General features: G+C 39.3%; 3 protein-coding genes across 6 annotated transcripts in view; 1 reads left to right on the top strand and 2 right to left on the bottom strand.

Annotated features, from left to right (window-relative positions):
- Nucleotides 1-8,264, bottom strand: part of tapt1a (transmembrane anterior posterior transformation 1a) — a 42,167-nt gene extending 33,903 nt beyond the window's left edge. Inside the window, exons 1-2 of one of the 2 annotated variants that reach the window (XM_061251305.1) lie at nt 7,970-8,264; nt 2,951-3,081 (exon numbers count right to left, since the gene is read on the bottom strand). In XM_061251305.1, coding sequence (XP_061107289.1) covers nt 2,951-2,977 — 27 coding nt within the window. In that variant the 5' untranslated portion in view covers nt 2,978-3,081; nt 7,970-8,264. Of the gene's footprint in view, nt 1-2,950; nt 3,082-6,320; nt 6,542-7,969 lie in introns of those variants that run through there. The other variant, XM_061251304.1, reaches the window with a different exon arrangement.
- On the top strand, nt 7,675-11,862 carry LOC133134830 (zinc finger protein ZFP2-like). Of its 3 annotated transcripts, none has more exons than XM_061251301.1 (2): nt 7,675-7,979; nt 8,888-11,862. In XM_061251301.1, exon 2 carries the CDS (start codon nt 8,921-8,923, stop codon nt 10,637-10,639), a length of 1,719 nt encoding a protein of 572 aa, XP_061107285.1. In that variant the 5' UTR covers nt 7,675-7,979; nt 8,888-8,920; the 3' UTR covers nt 10,640-11,862. The 3 variants fall into 3 exon arrangements, with proteins under 3 accessions (XP_061107285.1, XP_061107286.1, XP_061107287.1); XM_061251302.1 differs by lacking the exon at nt 7,675-7,979 and adding an exon at nt 7,986-8,285; XM_061251303.1 differs by lacking the exon at nt 7,675-7,979 and adding an exon at nt 7,986-8,329.
- Nucleotides 11,863-12,278: 416 nt separating this feature from the next.
- LOC133134595 (transmembrane protein 154-like) lies at nt 12,279-18,383 on the bottom strand. The gene is made up of 8 exons (XM_061250804.1): nt 18,255-18,383; nt 16,260-16,310; nt 16,112-16,168; nt 15,818-15,853; nt 15,439-15,600; nt 15,019-15,070; nt 13,193-13,272; nt 12,279-12,750 (listed from the first exon to the last, which is right to left on the bottom strand). The coding sequence occupies exons 1-8, from the start codon at nt 18,310-18,312 to the stop codon at nt 12,710-12,712; spliced, it is 537 nt and encodes a 178-aa protein (XP_061106788.1). The 5' UTR covers nt 18,313-18,383; the 3' UTR covers nt 12,279-12,709.
- Nucleotides 18,384-20,746: the final 2,363 nt, after the last annotated feature.

Genomic DNA, 20,746 nt, shown 5'->3' with positions numbered 1-20,746 from the left:
CAACACCCGAACCGAAGGCATGTCAGCCCGTTCAGCATTCAGGAAGCACAGCCGAAACAGGCTAGAGAAAAACATTTCAGCACACAAGGTCACATCTTCATCAAAACTGGAATCCTTGCTGCCCAGTCAGGTGAAAGCCAATTCCTTATTTATAAGACATGTACCCACATCGTGAGGATCGAATAGAAAACCAGGACAGTGCACCTTCGCTTTCAAAGAGTCTACAGAAGCATGAGGCTTAATTTTTAAACTCAAAGCAATGCCTTACTGATCAACAGACAAAGGGCTTATTCTCCAGTCTGTCGATTCCGAAATATTCCGTTTCCGTTGAGTGTAAATATTCAGTACTTGATGAAATTCAAAGGATAGCAACGGCAAAATACGAAGGGAATACATTTTACTCAAACACTTCTATGGCTGAGAGATGTTAAATATCAGAAGAAAAAAAACCTTGCAAAAACACTCAAAAACAATACGGTCACTGTCCAGTTACAGAGGTTATACTTAGCAGAAGTGCCTTTGGCAGCAATTAAAGCCATGAGTCTTGTTACATTACTATCACTTTTTGAATAAGTCGCACCAAGTTTGCAAACTTTGCATTTAATTAATTGAACTCAACTGTCTCACATTTTATTGGGTCTCTGAGTGACATTCACTTTTGTCTCATTAAGTTACTCCAATATAGCTCAGGTACTTTGCATTATTTCCCTGAAATGTGAAAATTCTGCCCGGTTTTAAATATTCAGCAGACTGTGGTAAATTTTCCCTCTAGGATTTGCAAGTACTTTGCCCAATCCATTTCCCCTTAACAAACCGTGGCAAGACTTTCAATCACTACCGCTGAAAAAACATGCCTACAGTTTGCTGCCGCCTTCAAGCTTAGCAACGGTGTTACCTAGGTGACGCGCTGTGTTTGGTTCGCACCTGACATAAAGCCTTCTGCCATGTACGAATCACTAAAATGCATTCCAAATTCCATATTGGATTTTAGATTTTTTTCTCCCCAGATAATGGCTTCCTTCACATTTACTTTTAGCAGAGTTAAGCAGAGCATGTCTTGTAGTCTAAAATATTGGAAGTCACCTACAGGAATTTCTAGCGTCAAGTCTGTTAAGTTTTCATGGACCTGAATAAAATGTACCATGGACTTTAGCTCCCTCTGGTGGAGAATGGGATAAAACCGATTAATTCAATGGTCTGAAGCAGTCTAACTGAAGCAGCGGAAACATTGAACCAAATGTCTTTTCCATCAAGAAAAAGAGACTATGCCCTTGTTCTCTATGTACACCCACAAGGTTCTGACAAGACTTCCCAAGAAGAGTACAGTCAAAGCATTAGCATTAAGAGCAAGATCTCCGCTGAGGGCAAAGAAATGTTAATGTAAATGTTCAAGTCGTAGCTATAACTGAAACCCTGTCATGTGCACAGCCTTTGACTCTGGGGAAAAATGTAACCGTCACCAGATCACTTCTGGGCAACAGGCTCCCTTGTTCAGCTCTCAATGAGCAGACAAGGTGAGAGAGCTCCCAGTCACTGCAGGGATACTGTATCGGTGGAGGCTGGTGCATCACGACAGCACTGAGCAGCACCCCCCCTCCCACCCTTTGCCTGACATTGCGTGAACGTTACTGAAATGTTCCAGACACTCAAATAAGACCCCTTCAGTCCTACATGAATAAAACAGTATGCTGAACTGATGTATACCTGAAGTATACTATTTGTATATTAAAGTTCATATCAAGTAAGTGTATATACTGGAATGACAGCATGTTGATTGTATGGGTCATTATGCAGCCTGAAGGACTTAGACAGAGATAGGATTTAGTGAAAGCAACACCTGAGTATTCACAAAACCGAAAAGAACAGTGAAATCACATGCAATCAATTCTCGTTTATAATTACACTCCTGTTTTTAATAGAAAAGATATATACTGCATTTTCCTAATGCGTATAACTGGTGATGTCTTTTACTAAAGGGTCTTCAATTATCAATCCATACATATGTACTAAAAGTCACACTGCATATCAGACCGCTTACTTAGCCTTTACTGCATTTCAGACTCATTTCATTTCAGTTACGCATGAAGCTATCTCTTGATACAGAAATTATTTATTTAAAACAGATTTAGACACAGATTTGTTATGCTGGCAATAAATAATTTCACAAGCAGAATCTGAACATTTATTAGCATAAGCTGCACTGAAATCTGGAAAGACATCTTTCACAACTGCTTTCTAAACATCAAACACTATGTTTGGACTGACTCTATAAATATCTTTAAATCAATCATGCCAATTTCAGTGCCTACAATATACTTATCTAATCAGATTCAGATAATGACATGCCTGCGACACAACGTGTGTGCGCACATATCTGCATGTGTGTGTGCGTGCACGTGCATGTATGTGTGCATGTATGTGTGTGTGCATGTATGTGTGCAGGTATGTGTGCATGTGTGTGTGCGTGCACGTGCATGTATGTGTGCAGGTATGTGCATGTATGTGTGTGTATGTGTGCGCATATGTGCATGTATGTGTGCAGGTATGTGCATGTATGTGTGCACGTATGTGCATGTATGTGTGCAGGTATGTGCATGTATCTGTATGTGTGCGTGCACGTGCATGTATGTGTGCAGGTATGTGCATGTATGTGTATGTGTGCGTGCACGTGCATGTATGTGTGCAGGTATGTGCATGTATGTGTGTGTATGTGTGCACGTATGTGCATGCATGTGTGCAGGTATGTGCATGTATGTGTGCATGTGTGTGTGCGTGTATGTGTGCGTGTATGTGTGTGTGCGTGTATGTGTGCATGTGTGTGTGTGTGCATGTATGCATGCATGTGTGTGTGTATGCGTGCATGTGTGTGTGTATGTGTGCACTTATGTGTATGTGTGTGTGTATGTGTATGTATGCGTACATTTGTCTTACTCTGCTTTGTCTTACTCACCTTCTCCAGTTCACGGGGGATCCTCATGCAGGTGTACACCCTCTCTCTGCGCTCCTTGTACTTCGCCTCATTGTGTTCCAGGAAGTATCCCCGTGTCAGCTCCGTGCGAATGAATCGCACCAGCGAAAGATCTGAGCACAACATGGAAATAGCAGAACCATGGATTTAGCAGGAAGCCCCTTTCCATCACAATTGTCCTAAAACCTACATTAGCGCATACCTCCTGTCTCTCAGTGGAATACAGTATACTGTACTATCCCACCACATACTGAAACGCATTGCCAAGTTCATGTTGTGTGCACGGAAGAGGAAGTAGCATAACTGTCTCTTCTTGTGGACCTGCTGTCAGTACATTCATACAATCACAGACGAAATGCAAAATGTTCAATCTTGGCATCCATAGGAGGCTTTAAATGTGCTTTTCTTGAACTGCAGTTGGTGGCACTGCCTCGGTGAGCTCCCACAAAGCCTCAGGCTGAGTTATGGGAAAACACACTGATTGGTAGAGTCCTAGCGGTTAGAAATCTAAAGCGTAGTTCTTGCCAGAAGTGCTCATTAACTCAATAGAATGGCCATATATAATTGAAACTAAGGGTCTGATTTATTAAGTCCTACAGCAAGTGCAAAACCTTTTAGCACATATATACGTTTATGTATACGTTTTGCACAAATAATTGGTTGTTGCATTGTTTTTGGTGTGTGCTAAAATGTTTTGCATGTGCTAAGGGTCTTTGTAAATCAGCTGCAGTTGTTGTTTTGCACCGCATAAGCCTTTACAACCGACAGTGCTTTCCACACCAACCAAACCCCTCTCAACAAATCGCAACATCACTCTACGGCTTGAATGCCTCATAGAACTGAGTGTGGTTGCTTTTTTCTCTAGAGATACCGATAGATTCAACAGTTTTATTTTTTTCTGAGTCTGTGAATTGTGTTGAAAAGATTATAACTTGGAACAGATAACGGCATGTGACATATGAATTATCTGTATTCAGACAATAAACCGATGCTACGGACAGTGTGCAACACGCCAGGTGTCAGGTGACCTACCCTGGTGTCAGGTGATCTATGCAGGTAACAAGCTGTTCACATGACAGGAAAACAAATATCTAAAGGAATTTAACAGGAAATAGCTGAAAAGGATAAGGCCAGAAATATTGAAAATGTTAAGTGTGGTTTTATGGCCTCCAAGTATGATGAGGAGCAACAGTGGCTGAAAACATTACTTGTGTTTTTGCAATGCAAATAAATTAATTGCACTGGGAGGAACAGGTGTTCAGTCTTACCCTGATGTGCTTTTGTCCTTCAGTTGATGTAATAAACACAGTGACCTTCTATTCTGTGCTCTTGAGATGAAGTCATGGGTTTAGAATTGAGTATAGTAATCCCAGAAAAAAAATTCTACCGGAGGATTAGGCTAAGGCTTGGCAGCATTAGTTAATAAGGCTACATATACTCAACAATTTACAATTCAGTCCTTGGCACATGATTTTTGCTAAAGTGACTTTCATATGTATACTCTCAATAAGGATGCGTTAATATTCAAGGCACCTTTTGTGTTACTACTTTTGGCCTACTAGAAACACATTCAGTGTTACATTAATGACTTTTGCTGTACAAGTATCCAATGTGTTACTAAGGGAGATTTCTTAACACAGACCTTCGAAATGTGTTGTCATTAACTAGACATGGAGGTGTGTTAAAATGACAAATGATGTGTTGTTTTTAACACATCAGATTTCAGAGTGTACTAAGCAAGCACCACTAGACCTAGAGGCAGAGTTTGTATTGTACAGGATTGTATTGTACAGAGTGTGTGTGAATGGGTGAATTGAAAACATCATGCTTTGGATAAAGGCTATGTAAATGACAGCCATTTACCATTTACAGTTGTGCCATTGTCAAGGTGCACGTCTCAAAATTGGTGAGATGAGGGGAGAGAAGCATCCATATATATACTACTGTATCCTTTCATGAATTTTCTTAACACAATTACTCTCAATGACTAACAATGCACAAAATGTCTAGTTTATTACAGCTATGCAACCCCGTGAGTTTAAGTTTCAATTAGCTACTGTCGATTGATGTCGGCTTCAGACTAATTGGTTTTATATTGTCATTAACTGAGTGGAATTGAGATAACATTACAGACGCACTGAATACAGTTCCGAACAAAATGAATTGACGACACAACAGTGAAACTGCTGAATGGTTTACATCGATGGTTACACTTCCGTCTGGGTTTTTTTCCTCTTTCTGCTCTGTGTTTACATGTTGCCTGACCACATCGTGACGTCTACAAGACAATGTTGATGAGACCCAATCAGGAATTAGAGAAAACAGGAAAACACCTTAATCCCGCCCATTTTCGTGTTGATGGCACTAGACTTCGGTATGCTTGTTACCTTACATGACCCCCTACTACAGTCACGATGACGCCCAGCTCATAATGGTTTTTCGTGTAGCCTTCAAGCTGGTCGTTCAAAATACGTTTAAGCATGAAGCGAGATTACCCTCCAATTTGACAGTAGCTCGCCAACCCATCGTGGTATTAATTCGATACACACAGACATATAAATTGTACCTTTGGTACGGCTGTGCTGGATTGCATGTTTGCTAGTTACATACATAACAGTTACGAGAGAGCCTGGTAGATTTATCGATAGCTAGCCATCTCCACAGATATATGAGAAGGGTTAGTGGACCCGAAGATTCATTTGCAGCGAGTACTAACTACTACCTAACATTCGGTCAGCCTCCGAGTCCCATCTTTTCCCCTCTTCGCCCAACTTCGCCTACTCCATGGGTGTCGCCGAATGAAGTAATTCTAGCTAACGATACCAAATTGGATGACTATAGTAACCTACTACTATAACTAATCTAACATTCCGTTGATAAAAGTATTCAATATGCTAGCTTGTTAGCTAGCTAGCAAAATATATCGCGTTAACTGACTCGCCAGCAGACTAGAATACATGGCATTCATGTTTGATTTTGGCAATCTATTCAGGTTACAGGATATCTTTATACTCAATAAGTCACTTGTAGAAAGCGATCTGCAGTCCGATTCAAGTGCAACTGTCAGTGGTTATGTCCAAGTTGAACTTCAAAAGCGAACTCTAACGTTATATTAACTTAAAATAAACCCTCAAAACTAACTAACACAATAATTATCTATAGCTAGCCTATAGTATAACGTTACTGCAGCACGCGTTAGTTAACTAAGCTAACGTTTGACACTTATGGATAAGTTAGTTAACTTAAATTAACTAGCTAGCTAACAACTATAGTCTAGCTATAATTTACAGTTAGCTGTTCATTCGCTAACTTACTCAGCTCCGTCATTCGTTTGTCGAGTAAAATTACATACCGGAATGGTTCTCTCTCTCCTTTTTTACAGCATTTCTTCCACAAAACCCTAACGTTTCAGTCATCTCTGGAGTGTTGCCGCTATTCACCGAGCGTGCAGTCCTATTTCCAAGATATGTCCCACTCTCCTTGTCACTGGTCGTCTCCTTTTGCTTTGCTAATCTGCTTGTCACCATATCCGCCATTTTCATAGAACTGCAGCACGAGCCTCCATAAACGCTACACATAAACGTCATAATGCCTCGGACTGACGAAAACCCGAGAACCCAATTTCTTGGTCCTAGAGGAGAACCATACCACTAATCCCATGCTGCGCGCGTTCTTTTTCTTTCTCGATGCCAAAGTAACAAAACTTAGGGAATCCCTGGCTTGTATGTTATGTTCGTACTCTTGTTTTTGTTCCAGCAGTAATTCCATCTCTTGAATGGAATTCAATAGTTTTCAATAGTTCAATAGTTCATTTTTGTCGACTGTGGGATGATTTCTCAACCACATTATGTCTGGAATATTGTTGCTCTACACAGGGCCGCAGACACGGGGAGACAACTGGGACTCGTTGTCCCGTATCCAGCCCCGAAGGGAGCCTGGGTAGTCAATAAATAGGCTAATAGCCTACTTGGAAAAACCCAAAAAACTTAAAATACGTTACTTTTATGTCAGCTATTATTTTATATGAATAAAGTTTTAATCTTTGTAATTGAATGGTTTATCATGTCCATCATCATCACCGCCATAATCAGCATAGTATACTGTCTCATACATAAAGAGCAAATACATATATTAAGCTATTCCCATTGTTTATTTATGTTGGCCTATTTGTTTTTCGTATGTGATTATCTTCGTCATCAACAGCACAATCGTCATCTAAATACAGAAATAGGCCTACATTTTTAATAACAGTAAGCAATATCAAAATTATGTCAAAGTAATAATATGGTGGAATCATATCAGCATAATAGCATCTTAATTTAAAAGCAATTATGCCAGATTGATTGATTGATTTCTTTTATTTCTCACGATTCATGAACATGAACAGTGGACACAAAAACAATTCTGCAGGTAACATTATTAGTAATATTCACAATAACAATCGCATCAAGACAAGAGGGTATGACACTGAATGTCGGTTGTAATCATTGGTCTCGGGCTGAGAAACGATCTGCGACGGAAACTCTCTCTCAACACTTTTCATTTTATCAGTCGATAAGTCAATCACGGCCTCATTCATACTCGTTCATGCGCGAGTGTGCCCGTGAACAGGTGCGTGCAGTGTGTGACGTAAAACCATAAGGACCCAATTGGAATTAAATAAATCCTACATCTTCTTCTGTATGGCTCAGAAAATGAATTGTTCACTAGAGAGTAATTAGTTCACATTTTACAGTTCAAAAGTACGATCCAAAATAATATATTTAGTTTTTATTGGACTTCAATGGGAAATTTAGTTTTTGGCACCAGGGGCTTACAAAACTGCAATACCTCGAGTAACCACTGGCGCTTCTTCGAGAATGGCATTCCCTGGCCCCCTGACTCTGAGGAACCAATAACAGCCTAGACCTACCATCCACCCACCCAGCCAGATATTTTAGTTTGGCGACACCAGGGACCACTACCTCTGATTTTTTGTTTTACTAAACCTTGGTAACGAACCTTTTTTTAGGTGAGTTCCTGGCCTCAGCTTCTTCACCTATACATTTGACCGCCGGGCTGCTGGACCTCCCCGTTTCTGTTCCGCTCTGAAGCCGTCTCATCTGCGCCTGGAGTGCTGCAGTGTTTGCGTAGACTTTTTGTTTTTTACGTTTCTTTGGACAAAAGCGTCTGCCAAATAAAATGTAACGTAATGTACTAATGCAATTCCGGTCAGAGCTGTATTTCGCCGCTTTGAATCTCGCGCATTTTGCACGAGCTGGGCCTCGGAGATCCTCCATTCCTCTTCTTTTCTCTTCCTCTTATTTACCCACGACTCGTAAGTAACACCGTAATTCTAAATTCACCAGCTTTCCGCAATAGGTAAGGCTCGCCATCGTCGGTTTTAACCGATTACACGCGACAAATTACTGGATTTTCTTTGAAAAAAAAGGACAGTTCGGATTAAACAGATTTTCAAGCGGATTTTTCATATTGATATTTCTCAGGATTTGGAATGTTTGTGGGATTTCAATGGTATTGTAGTTCAAATACAAATGAAACCTTTAGTTCTGTTGCTTTCCGTAGCTTATATCATGTGACCATTTGATTGAACATTTAATCATGACAAAAAGGATTGAATACAAATAAGACCATGCGCACCATTAATGATCCATTAACAAAGTCTACGGTTAAAATAAAGAACAAAGTTTACAATTAAAGATTTATCCTGGAAGTTTGCATTGTTATTATAATCTGATTTTCAAAAATAAAACCCAAAAAATGATTTTCTCTTCCAAATTGGTAGAGCTACATTGCAGGTGTCTTAATATAACTCTATATTAACAAATTGGTGATTAAAATGTGTTTAAATATGTCCATTTGTCAGCTAATGCAGTTAGACCAATTTAAGGCTAAATCCCTTCCACTTTTTCCCTCCAGGAGCTTCACTTCTGCACACCTTTAAACAGAAATATGATGCGGGGAGTCTGCCTGAGACAAGACACTGAATTGACATTACCAGAGCTCACTGAGCAGCACAGGATCAGACCGAAAGAAGAGGAACTCAGTGGACTGGAGTCTGTGCATACGACAGAGTCAGAGACAGAGTGTACTGCCCCAGGACTCAGCACACTGGACCCGGAGTGTGTTACAGCACACAGTGGGGTCAGTGCTGTGCACCACACAGACATGTCATTGATAAAAACAGAAGCCTATCTGGGCTGTCCACACACTGGGTATCTTAAGACTGAGAGCCTTGACTTTACAGACCAAATCAAAACAGAGACTGATGATGGAGGCTACATTCAGGCTGAACACATCAGTGTCTTGCAAGACATAGAATGTTTTGACATTAAATCTGATAATGTGAAGTTTGAATCCAGTGAGATTTTAGTGAGTGAACCCATGAACACTGTGCTTAATGGAGCTATTGATGCTCCCCAAGGCCAGACTGAACCATGGCCATGTGCAGGAGAGCTAAATCCAAACCACAAAAAACCCGCCAAAGAACAGGACTGTTCCACCCAGCATGTCAGATGCCTTAAAAAGACACCAGAATTAATCCAGGACCAGAGAAACTATATAGGTGAAAACCCCCACCAGTGCTCTCAGTGTGGGAACCGTTTTGCTGATTCATCTGCTTTGCTTATACACCTGAGAATTCATGCAGGTGAAAAGCCCTACAAGTGTACTGAGTGTGGGAAGTTTTTTTCTCGTAAATCTCATTTAAGAAGGCACCAGAGAATTCATGCAGGTGAAAAGCCCTACAAATGTGATCAGTGTGAGAAGTGTTTTTTAATGAAAGCTACTTTAAACATCCATCAGAGAATTCATACAGGTGAAAGGCCCTACAAGTGTACTGAGTGTGGACAGTGTTTTCATGACAAAGGTGCTTTAAATAAGCATCAGAAGATTCATACAGGTGAAAAGTCCTACAAATGTGATCAGTGTGGGAAGTGTTTTTTAAGGAAAGCTGCTTTAAACATCCATCTGGGAATTCATACAGGTGAAAAGCCCTACAAATGTGATAGGTGTGGGAAGTGTTTTTTAACAAAAGCTGCTTTAAACATCCATTATAGAATTCATACAGGTGAAAAGTCCTACACATGTAATCAGTGTGAAAAGTGTTTCTTAAGGAAAGCTACTTTAAACATCCATCAGAGAATTCATACAGGTGAAAAGCCCTACAAGTGTACGGCGTGTGGAAAGTGTTTTCTTGAGAACAGTAATTTAAATAAGCATCTGAGAATTCATACAGGTGAAAAGCCCTACAAATGTGGTCAGTGTGAGAAGTGTTTTTTAATTAAAGATACTTTAACCATCCATCAGAGAATTCATACAGGTGAAAGACCCTACAAATGTGATCAGTGTGAGAAGTGTTATTTAAGGAAAGCTACTTTAAACATTCATCAGAAGATTCATACAGGTGAAAAGCCTTACAAATGTGGTCAGTGTGAGAAGTGTTTTTTAACGAAAGATACTTTAAACGTCCATCAGAGAGTTCATACAGGTGAAAAACCCTACAAATGTGATCAGTGTGAGAAGTGTTTTTTAACAAAAGCTGCTTTAAACATCCATCTGAGAATTCATACAGGTGAAAAGCCCTACACATGTGCACAATGTGGGAAGTTCTTTGTTTGTAAATCTAATTTAAATAGGCACCAGAAAATTCATGCAGGTCAAAACCCCTAAGCATTTACATGGTGTTAACACCTCTATTGCCTTCCCTTATATATTTATTGAGACAAGAGTGATAACAAGCTGCACAGAGTTTTGTTTCTCTGCCTTCTGTATAGTTATAACTTTGCTGAGGTGGAGACTTGATCAACAAGAGTGTCAGTTTGAACGATTAATGTGTTCTCTTTAAATTATTGAACAGGAAGCATTAAATTCATGATGCACAAGTACAAGCACAGGCTACCAAGCAGGGAAAATGCCTAGAAATGTTATAATGTGTACTTTGCCAGGCAATCCATGAATGTATCACTGTGAATACTGATCAATGTCACGCTAATACAGACCAAATGGCCACTTGTAACCTGAATGTCCTATAGCCGAAAGAAGTCAAAGACAGTTTGATATCCCTTTCTCACACACAATGCAGGATGTACAAACTATATTGAACATGGGATCAACCCACGTTGACCCATTTACACTTGCCATTTACACCCGACCCGGGGCTTTCCCCTGGTCTGCAAGTTTACTTTTGTTGGTCTACATGTCACTGCAGAAGAGGGCTGTCATCCGTTCGGTATCATTAGAAGCGGACCTTATGTCCCTGTGAACTGATCTGTAGGCTATATTATTTTCTTGCAATAAAAAGAAAAATACATTTTTTAGCGGATGTTCATGGGTTTATTTTGGCGATTTGGCCAGACTGCACATGATCTGGTGTTTTGGGCCAGGTGTTATTTCATTTTATAGGATTTATTCACTTAGGACAGTCACCTAATGTAAGCTTAATGCTAGTATACAGTATATGTTTCATGTTCAAGCATCTATGCGATCAAGAAGTGCAGAATTTATGGCTGAAATGGCTAGAAGTCACAGGACAATCTATCTATGACCAAGTCTCAGTTCGTAGCAGAGATGACCAGATTTTTAATTGTGCCATTAATCTGAGATGGTGCCCCTGGATTTTCCTGAACAAATTCCTTCACGGTGCTTCTGTCCCAAACCATGACGGTTGCTGTCAGTCTCTTTCTGGTGGGCTATATCTCTGCCCCCTGAAATTGACACATGACACCAACAACACTCCTGGCAGTGGGCTATACTTGGTAGAGCTAAAAGCTCAAACTTGGAACTGGGCATGATGTGTCCTTGAACAGCAGCATACTGAAAGTGAACAGTTACCTGCTCTCTCTGAATGGCTGTTTTGTTCTATTATATAAAATAAATAAGAACATTAAACTCAAGTGTATTGTTGTTTTACTGTGGATCTGTTTCATCAGACGATGCTCACCTGTGATATGTAAAAAGGGCATTTTCCCTATTCATACTGCAAATCTCCCGTTCTACCACATCCTAGAGGCATTCTATTGGATTCAGATCCATGGTGCATTATCATGCTGGAAGTAGCCATTAGAAGATGGTGGCACATGGTCAGAACCAAACTCAATTATGCTTTGGCATTCAAGCAATGATTGATTGGTATTAACGGGCCCAAAGTGTGCCCAAGAATACATTCCCCACAGTGGTAGAATAGATGTGTGTGATTTGACTGAATTAGGTAGGTTAGGTTTTTACAGATTTCAGATTTTAATTGGTGCCAGAGTTGGCTGCTGCCATCTTCACAGTAGATTGTTAATATACAGACCTCTGGGGGACAGAGTATAAGAAAATATACTTTATTAAAACATAAAGGCATAATTTCGTGTATAAATATAACATTGTAATGACTCCGAATTTCAAGTTCAATAAACAATTACACCATTACTAGACGAAGTAGAAGAGTTTGTGGTAAACCTGAAGATACAACTGCAATTGAAAAAAGTTATATAAACTTTAAATTTACTAAATATATACAGATAACTGCAAATTGAATCTGGCACATTTGATACTTGTCTTTTTCACTAAGAAGATGCACCTTCTCAAAATAGAGCAGGACTGTCATGTCATCATAGTATGTGAAAACCATGCTACCAGAAATTAATCTCACAGTATCCTAAATCTGTGTTCCCTCAGCATTATGGTAACTTCTAGCTGATCAGTGGTAATGGTTCTCCTCAAAGGTCTCAGCTGTCAGCTTGTGGATGGTGGATCTCAAGGCACAATCGGTGTTCCATTTGAAACCTCGCTATTCACTGTAAGAAGTAGGCAAAAGGTTAAAAAGAGAGAGAGACCAAGAGAGAAATTTACCGCCAAATCCAGACTTCTCTGCTCCCTTTAAAATGTATACAGATGAACATGTGTTGATGTGTTGAAGATACCTGTTAAAGCGACTAGGATTGCTGGATGAAAAAACCCAAAAAGCTTTCATACTTTTCTAAATCCATACAGTGTGATGATGGACCTCCATGTGTGTTTTGGAGAAACTGCAGGAATGTATAAATCTTCTGCAGAAGGTCAATCACCAGGCAAAAGGCAGTAAAAGTAACCTCGCGAAAGGATGTGAAAGGATATCTTTAACTATCCATTCTTACAAGAGTACTGCACTTCAATTTCAGGTGATGTGACATGAAAATTCAACTGTCCCTGCATTTATGTAAGGGTTCATAAAGTGCCTCAGAGTATCAAAGAACTTACTGTCTGTATTCACAGCCAACTTCTGTAGATCTTCCATCTCCAGCTCGAGAACTGAGGGGATGTCATCATCAAACATTGGTCTGTGGGGGTGGGGGGGGGGCAGTCTATCAACATAATTTTCAAGATTTGTCCTTTATCATAAATAAACAAATGAGGAAGGGACAAAGGTCACATCCCACAGCCAAAGAATCACAAACGGTTTGATAACATACAGTAACATCAAAGAGAATCTCTTCTCTGAATTAGCTCCGGTAGTTTCCCTTAAATTTTCAGACCCTACCACTCAAGTCGTATTGTTGAGGGAAAGTTTCTGTAAGCCTTAAAACCAAATTATTTATGATGGATAGATGTCCTTTTCAGTCACACCATGAACAGTAAAAATGTGCATGTATAAATCAATCAAATGAATGTGCCCTGACCACATCATGATGGTCATCAAAGAAATACCTCTTATCAAAGACTCAAACCTTGCAATGTAGACCTATAATGTAGGTCTAGCAATACAAACTTTAAAATAAAAATATCAATATTTAATTTTTACTATATTAGCCTAATACACATTGTTTAGATAATGGGGTCATGTAATAGTTTGCTAATAAGATTTTGAAACATTTTCTCTATGAGAATAGAGAGTTAGTTTGTCATCGGAAAACAATTTCCCTCTGTCAGTGCCAAATTCATATTTCTTTTATTTATATATTATTTGAATGTCTTGCATTTAATAATTTAACATATGATGCATGTCGATAATTTCTACTATCTCACTACTCGGCTATGTCTGCTGATGGCTGTGAATTGTTCAGTGAACAACCTCATCCATCACATGGGCTCATGACAGCCTGGCATAGAGTGCTCACATTTGCCACTTGGTGGTTGTTGTGCAAAAAACAACTCAAGGATTATGGGTAATTTTGCCTGGTACCAGAGAAAAAAAGAATAAAAGTCAAATGGGAATTTCATTAAAGCTTCTACATAAATTGAGATAACGATCATTATAAATCAAGAGGTGCATCAACTAATATTTTCCCAGCTAAGAAGGAGCAGGTTTTTCCCCCAGATGCAATGATAAATCCAAACCAGAGCTAAGCAATCATATATATGTGGCGAGTCACCCCTAAATGCAATGCATCTGCCCCCTACTGTCAGAATCTAGCAAGTATTTTTTCCGGCCTGCGGCATTCTTGCCAAATGAAACACAAAACTTCTGTATGGACCTAGGAGTCCAGTTACAGTTGCCCATAACGACGTGAGATCCTGCATGGCACTACTCTGGTGGGTAGTTAACTTCCAGAATAAATTTCCATCTTATGCTGCATTCACCCGCAGTGGAAAGTACATCAGGCTCTGCCCTACTTCAGAAACTCGACCAATAGAAAAATGTCACAAATAGCATTAGTCATTTTGTGAATGTTGCTTTTATCCTACACACTTCTCATCGCTTGTAGGCTTGCTAGCTGAACACCAATGTGTAACATTATCCAGAAGATCCCTTGGGTCACTAGTAAGACAAGGGCACTGGTACAGCTGGATTTATTTCTAGACCATCGGGTTAGTCAGCAAATCCAAAAATATTTCTTTTAAAAATATTTTTAACACATCTTTGCCTATCCAAAATCACCAGTTGTGTCTCTCGCAGTATCATGGTGTTATCTCTACCCATGCAATAACCAAAAATAAATTTCCATGCTACCTGCTGGCCTGTACTACAAACCTAAGACACTTCCAAACTACTGTAGGTCTTGGCCTTCACTGGTGAGCACATTTTCTGGAAAAGCCTCTTCGGAGTCCCCCTTATTAATTTCTATGAAAATATGAAATGTACTTACGTTGGTGCTGTTCCAGCATCACATGTAGTCAAAGCTTCCTCTTCTTTTATTTCTGCAAAAAGGCAAACAAAGTATCAATCATACATCTGGTTAAAAGGTGAGACCAAATGTTCTAAATATGAGTTTGAAATAAATGGGGTGTTTTGCCTGGAAGGTCGATCTAATTGCGACATCCATTGCCTGTGACCTTGAGTAGTGAATTGAGTCAACTGTTACTTTTTCATTACCTACCAACTGTTTTACATTAAAATGTAGACTAAGCAAATGTAAAAATATGTGTTACATTGAGGATTTATAAAGGAGGCCTGAAATTACCATGAATATGTGACTTCTTTTCACTACTGTGGTAAGGGACGTTACCACAGATCAGTATGTTAGCAAGTTTATCCTGTCATGTAAACTCTGGAATGAATTGCTTACCAGAAGGAACAGTCTTTTTCTTTCTTCTTTGACAGAGAAAAATCACAAGGGCGACTGCGACTGCTATAAGCAGAACCACTATAACTAAGATGATGATGCCCAACTGACAATTTCCAGCTCCGCAGTGAACGTATGAGTCATTCGTATCATTAAACAGTTTAACTGTAAAGAGAAGGAAATAATGTAATTTGAGTTCATAATTTTGTGAAAGATATTGTATTTCTTAGGAACTAGCACAGAATCTGGTGATTTGTCAATGCTAAATTATCGCAGTGTGATTTCATTTTAAACAGTGGACATTTTAGATCTGTGAGGAACATGGCAACTTGACAGCAGGAGTCAGGAAAGCAGATGAGGACCTTCATTTGGCTGAACCAACCTGCCTGTGAAATGTCTTCTCCTTCTCGCCCGTTTCCTGTAACATTTACATTTTGACAGGAATGACCTTCAGGGCAATATTTCATGAAAAATATTGGAAATACTCAAAGAACAATGTGCATCCATTACATACAAGATAATCTAGCATGACAGAAAACATAGAACTGCCCTGAAATCAAATCAATATTCATGTGTTAAATGACACTCTCGACTTAGGCTTGACGGGTATGAATAATCAAACAAACAAACAATTAATTAAAATGTCCAATTGGTTTATTCCCATAATTCACTTCACCTGAGGACTCAAAATTGCTTGCGTCAAGATCATCTGACTCAGTGTCATCATTATCTCCTGTAGACAAACACATGATCAGCAGGGGTTTCAAAAATACTTCAGAAGAAAAGAAAGAAGCAGAAGGGGTGAAATGAAACATTTATTTTACCTTCTGGGGTTTCATGTCCAAGCGTTGATTCCCCAGTGGTTTGTGCAAACACTAAAATGAGATTAATCTAGTGAGTGTCAGTATGTAAGTGAATAGCTCCTTTAACTACATTCAGATCTGGTTGCTGAGGCAAGGGAACGGATGACAAGCATAAGACCTACAGAAGTAGGTTCAAATTATTGTTGTTATATGCACAAGGAAATGACCATCATATCCTGTGTCATCTAAAATGTCACAGTATCACAGTGCAGCTATACCACTGTGAAATATACAGTACTGTGCAAAAGTCCTGTATAACATTCTGTACAGATAAGATTCTTTCAAAAATAATTCAATGAAAGGTCCTAAATAAATATACTATACATTTTACATTACATTTTAGTAATTTGGCAGAATAGTTAAAAACTGAATTAAATCAATATTTTTTAGTGACCACTAAAACTTAACACTGCATCACTTCTCTGAGATCACTTCCTGCAGTTCTATAAGGCAATCAGCAGGGAGGTTGTTCCAAGCATGTTGGAGAACTTGCCACAGTTCTTCTGCAGACTTTGGTTGGCTCCTTGCTTCTGATCTCAGACAGCCTTGATCAAGTTTTTTTGTAAAAAGTAGTCAATTTCTCACAGTAATATGTGACTTTTTTTATTTAAATACAAAAATGTCTCTGTAAAATTAAATCTTTTGGAAAATTAATATTTGGAAATCTCAAATGTGTTCTTTTATACTAACACACACACAAAAAATAAACATGTACATAATAAAGTCTTGGGTGACTAAGACTTCTGCACAGTACTGTATATTATTTGGATATACAAGAACTCTGACATGGAATTTTACCCAGTCTTATCCTCTCGCATGAGCAACAGAAAGTTTGCAGGTTAAAAATACTAATCTCGGTTGAACACAATTATTTATGTGTTCAACTGCAATTCTGCCTCTGGTTTAAAATGTTTTAAAATAACACGATTATGGGGTGAAATGCTCAACTGGTTTTATTTCCACAATGCATTGCATCAAGAACTCTGTTAGGGACTCGTGCACCAGAGTGATTAGCGGAGGTAAACCATTTGCAAGTAAAAGAAGAAGATTGTGAAGATCGAGAGGAGGAATGGGTTGTCTTTATCATCTGGGTTTTCCTGAAGTTCAGGTTCCTCAGTGATTTCTGCTAGAACAGAACTTATGAGACTCTTAGTGCCACAGGAGAGGATGAAACAGGAGTTCACTGAATTACAACACCATGTTGTGTAATTCAGTTTATATAAAATACTTCTGTTTGTCGGTCATATTCATTCATAAAATAAAAAAGAAACATTGTGATGACAGCTGATTCACAGCTGCTGTCTGATAGATTTTTCTTCTCACGATGTGATACAAAGTTTCTCACAAGTGACCTCTCCTGCAGGTGCGTAGAAGAGAGCAGTCATACAAATGAAACCAAAATAAATCATATTTTCATGTGACCCTTGCCTATGCTGAGGTTGAAAGCATTTGTTGTTTAGTCGTTATTGTGAAACTGAACCAGCATCTGAGCTGATTTTTATCGCCATTTCTTTACACGTCCATTTCACAGATAAAGGAGCAACACCATATCCGCCTCCTACACATACGCTTCAATCCACACAAACATTCTCACAGAACTTGAAGGAAAATACAATGATCAGTACTATATTTCCCTAGTGTAAAATCCAGCTAGGACCAGCTTGAAATACCAGCTACCAGCTGGTCAAACTGGTCAGTTAGCTGGTCTAGCTGGTCAACCAGCTGCCAGCTGTTTCAAACCCTAGTTTCAGCTATTTTTTACAGCAGGGTTGGTAAACAACAATGTCAGACGTGTAAAATGATACAACTGGAAAAAAATGTTTGTCAGCAACAGCCAACATTTCAGAAATTCATTTTTCATTTGATTGCTTTTCTTTTTTCTCAGTCAGGGTGAGAAAGGGTGTCAGACTGACACCCTAATTCTCCAGACATGTAAAATAAATTACCCACACTTACCTGTGCCTCTTCCGGCCAGAATGGCCACCAGCAGCCCCACAAACAGTAACAAGGTCATCTCACTGTTCTTCCTCTGGCCCTCACCTCTCTCATACAAGCAAGCACCGTGCCTCAGCGCTCTGATTTCCTCCCCTGCTGTCATCACATTCTAGACTTCCTGTTTCCTGGTTGCGGGTTTGAGTCACCTAAAAGTTTTTTTGTGTCTGTGTGTGTGTGTCTGTGCAGTGGTAGATAGAATCTGCAATTGACTTGTAGCCACAGGTCTAGATTCCTTTTCTCTTGCTTGGTGCTCAAATAAACTCCTCTGGTTTGTACGTCGTTGTACAAACCTTTGTTGTACGTTGCTCTGGATAAGAGCATCTGCCAAATGCCAATAATGTAATGTAATGTAATGTAATGTAATGGTGGTACTGTATACATGCCATGCCAAAAAGAGGGGGGGGGGGGGTGAAAGTTGTATGTGTGAACTATGTGCTGGAGGAAGGGAGAATCATCACTTGGCTGCAGGATGTTCTGCTCAAATTCTTCTGAGCTCTGTTCCTATACACATATTTATGTAAGACTCAGGGAAGGAATGTGCAAAGAAAATAAATAAAATAGTAAGTGATTAAAAAAATGTTAGAACAGAAGGTTCTTGGCTAAACAACTGAAAAGTTTGAGCTGATACAATGTTGAGTTTATATTTACAGTAAACTCACTTTTGAATTAGTAATCTGATGGGACTGGAAGAGTGGTCATATGCTTGCGTGTTGGGGTCTGATACCTAAACTCTACAGCTTAGAACAACTTTGTCTTGGCTAGTGAAAACAACTGCACATTAGTCACTGACAGACCAATGAGTGCAGACAGGGCATGACTGCCGCACCCCATAAGGGCTGCATGTCTTTCTTTGCATAAATGTGGGGTTTTAGTCTGCATCAAGTTATGAGTGACTCATAGACCAGACTCAGAACAGGATTGCGTAATACCTGTGACTGTGGAGCCCACAGAGCTTCCTGTCAAAAGAAAAATGGTGAGCGGAGCGTGGTGCTCGTTTTAAAAATCTTATACGCACACTGTACTTTCTATCAGATTAAATTCAAATCAGACAGCTGATATTGAAAGCAGATTCTGATATTGGTTTCACTCCTGATAACAAAATTTGAATTTGATATTTGGGCCTGGCTGTTATGAATCATTTGCATCTCTGATGCTTATATCAGGACACACATGAGCATGCATGCATGCGCATAAACACACACACAGTCGCACACACACAAACAATAAGAACTGTTGTTCTACTACAGTGGGCTCAAGAATGATTTGCAAATGGAGGGCTGCATATAATACACAACATGGAGAATGATCCATATTCATGTTCAAACATACTTCCCCCCCCAACCCCCCAATATATTTTCTCTCCTGTTTAAATGTTTTTTATTCAGTGATCTAATTTTTTCTGAAAATCACAGGTGCCAAATTTATTGGCACCCCCAACAATTATTATAAATACAATTAAACAAAGTGAAATTTGTAATACAATTCAATTTAATGTCTAAAGGAACTATATTGGGCGGCACGGATGGGGCAGTGGGTAGCACTGCCACCTCACAGCAAAGTACTTGGAAATATTAGCAGAAAACCTGGTTGCCTCTGCTAGGAAGCTGAGACTTGGACTTAGATTGTCCACAGGAACAATGACTCCAAGCATACATCAAAATCAACACAGAAATGGTTGAGAAAAAACAAGAGCCATGTTCTGCAATGGCTATCTCAGTCTCCAGATTTAAATCTCATGTTTACTGTTACTTGAGGTTCACTCATAATCTTTAGTACGGTTTAGAAAGGCAATGTAATATGTCCCACTTTCCCAAATCGTATTTCCTCTTTCGTTGAAACCTCAAAAAAGCTATGAATCAGGGGTGCACAACTTTGGGTCTGCAAGCTGGTTTTTGTTCAACCAATTACCTTAATTTATTTTTATGACAGCTCTAGAAATGATGCTGGTTCACTCCTGTACTTGAGCACAGTACAATCTTTAGGATACACCCGCAGTCTGCAGCTGTAGCTGGTAAATATACAAATTTCTGATCAAGACATTATTTAGCTAATTAAATAATTAAGGGCAGAAGTTGGCACAAAATCCTGAAGCGGATTGGCCCTTGCTGTGCTGTGTATAAATCAGTCTCACTTATTACAACTATTTGATATAGGTGCTCTGTTCATCATATTTGTTTGTAGATATCATATTTTGTATATTCCTTATGCAATCAGAGTCAAATAAAGATCAGGAGGCCTATTCGATTTCATTACAATCCTCCATGCATCCCTATATACTGTGTAGATCAGTGGTTCCCAAACTCGGTCCTGGGGGACCCCTGTGTATGCTGGCTTTTGTTCCAACTTTAACCACTGGGGTAGATCAAATGGAAGCATATTATCAATTGCAATCCCAGAACTTTAACAAGCTGTACATTTTTATTAATTATATGCTATATTTACCATCTTAAACC

This window comes from Conger conger, chromosome 8, assembly GCF_963514075.1.
Source record: "Conger conger chromosome 8, fConCon1.1, whole genome shotgun sequence".
NCBI lineage: Eukaryota > Metazoa > Chordata > Actinopteri > Anguilliformes > Congridae > Conger > Conger conger.
This window is presented reverse-complemented; position numbering and strand designations above follow the sequence as displayed.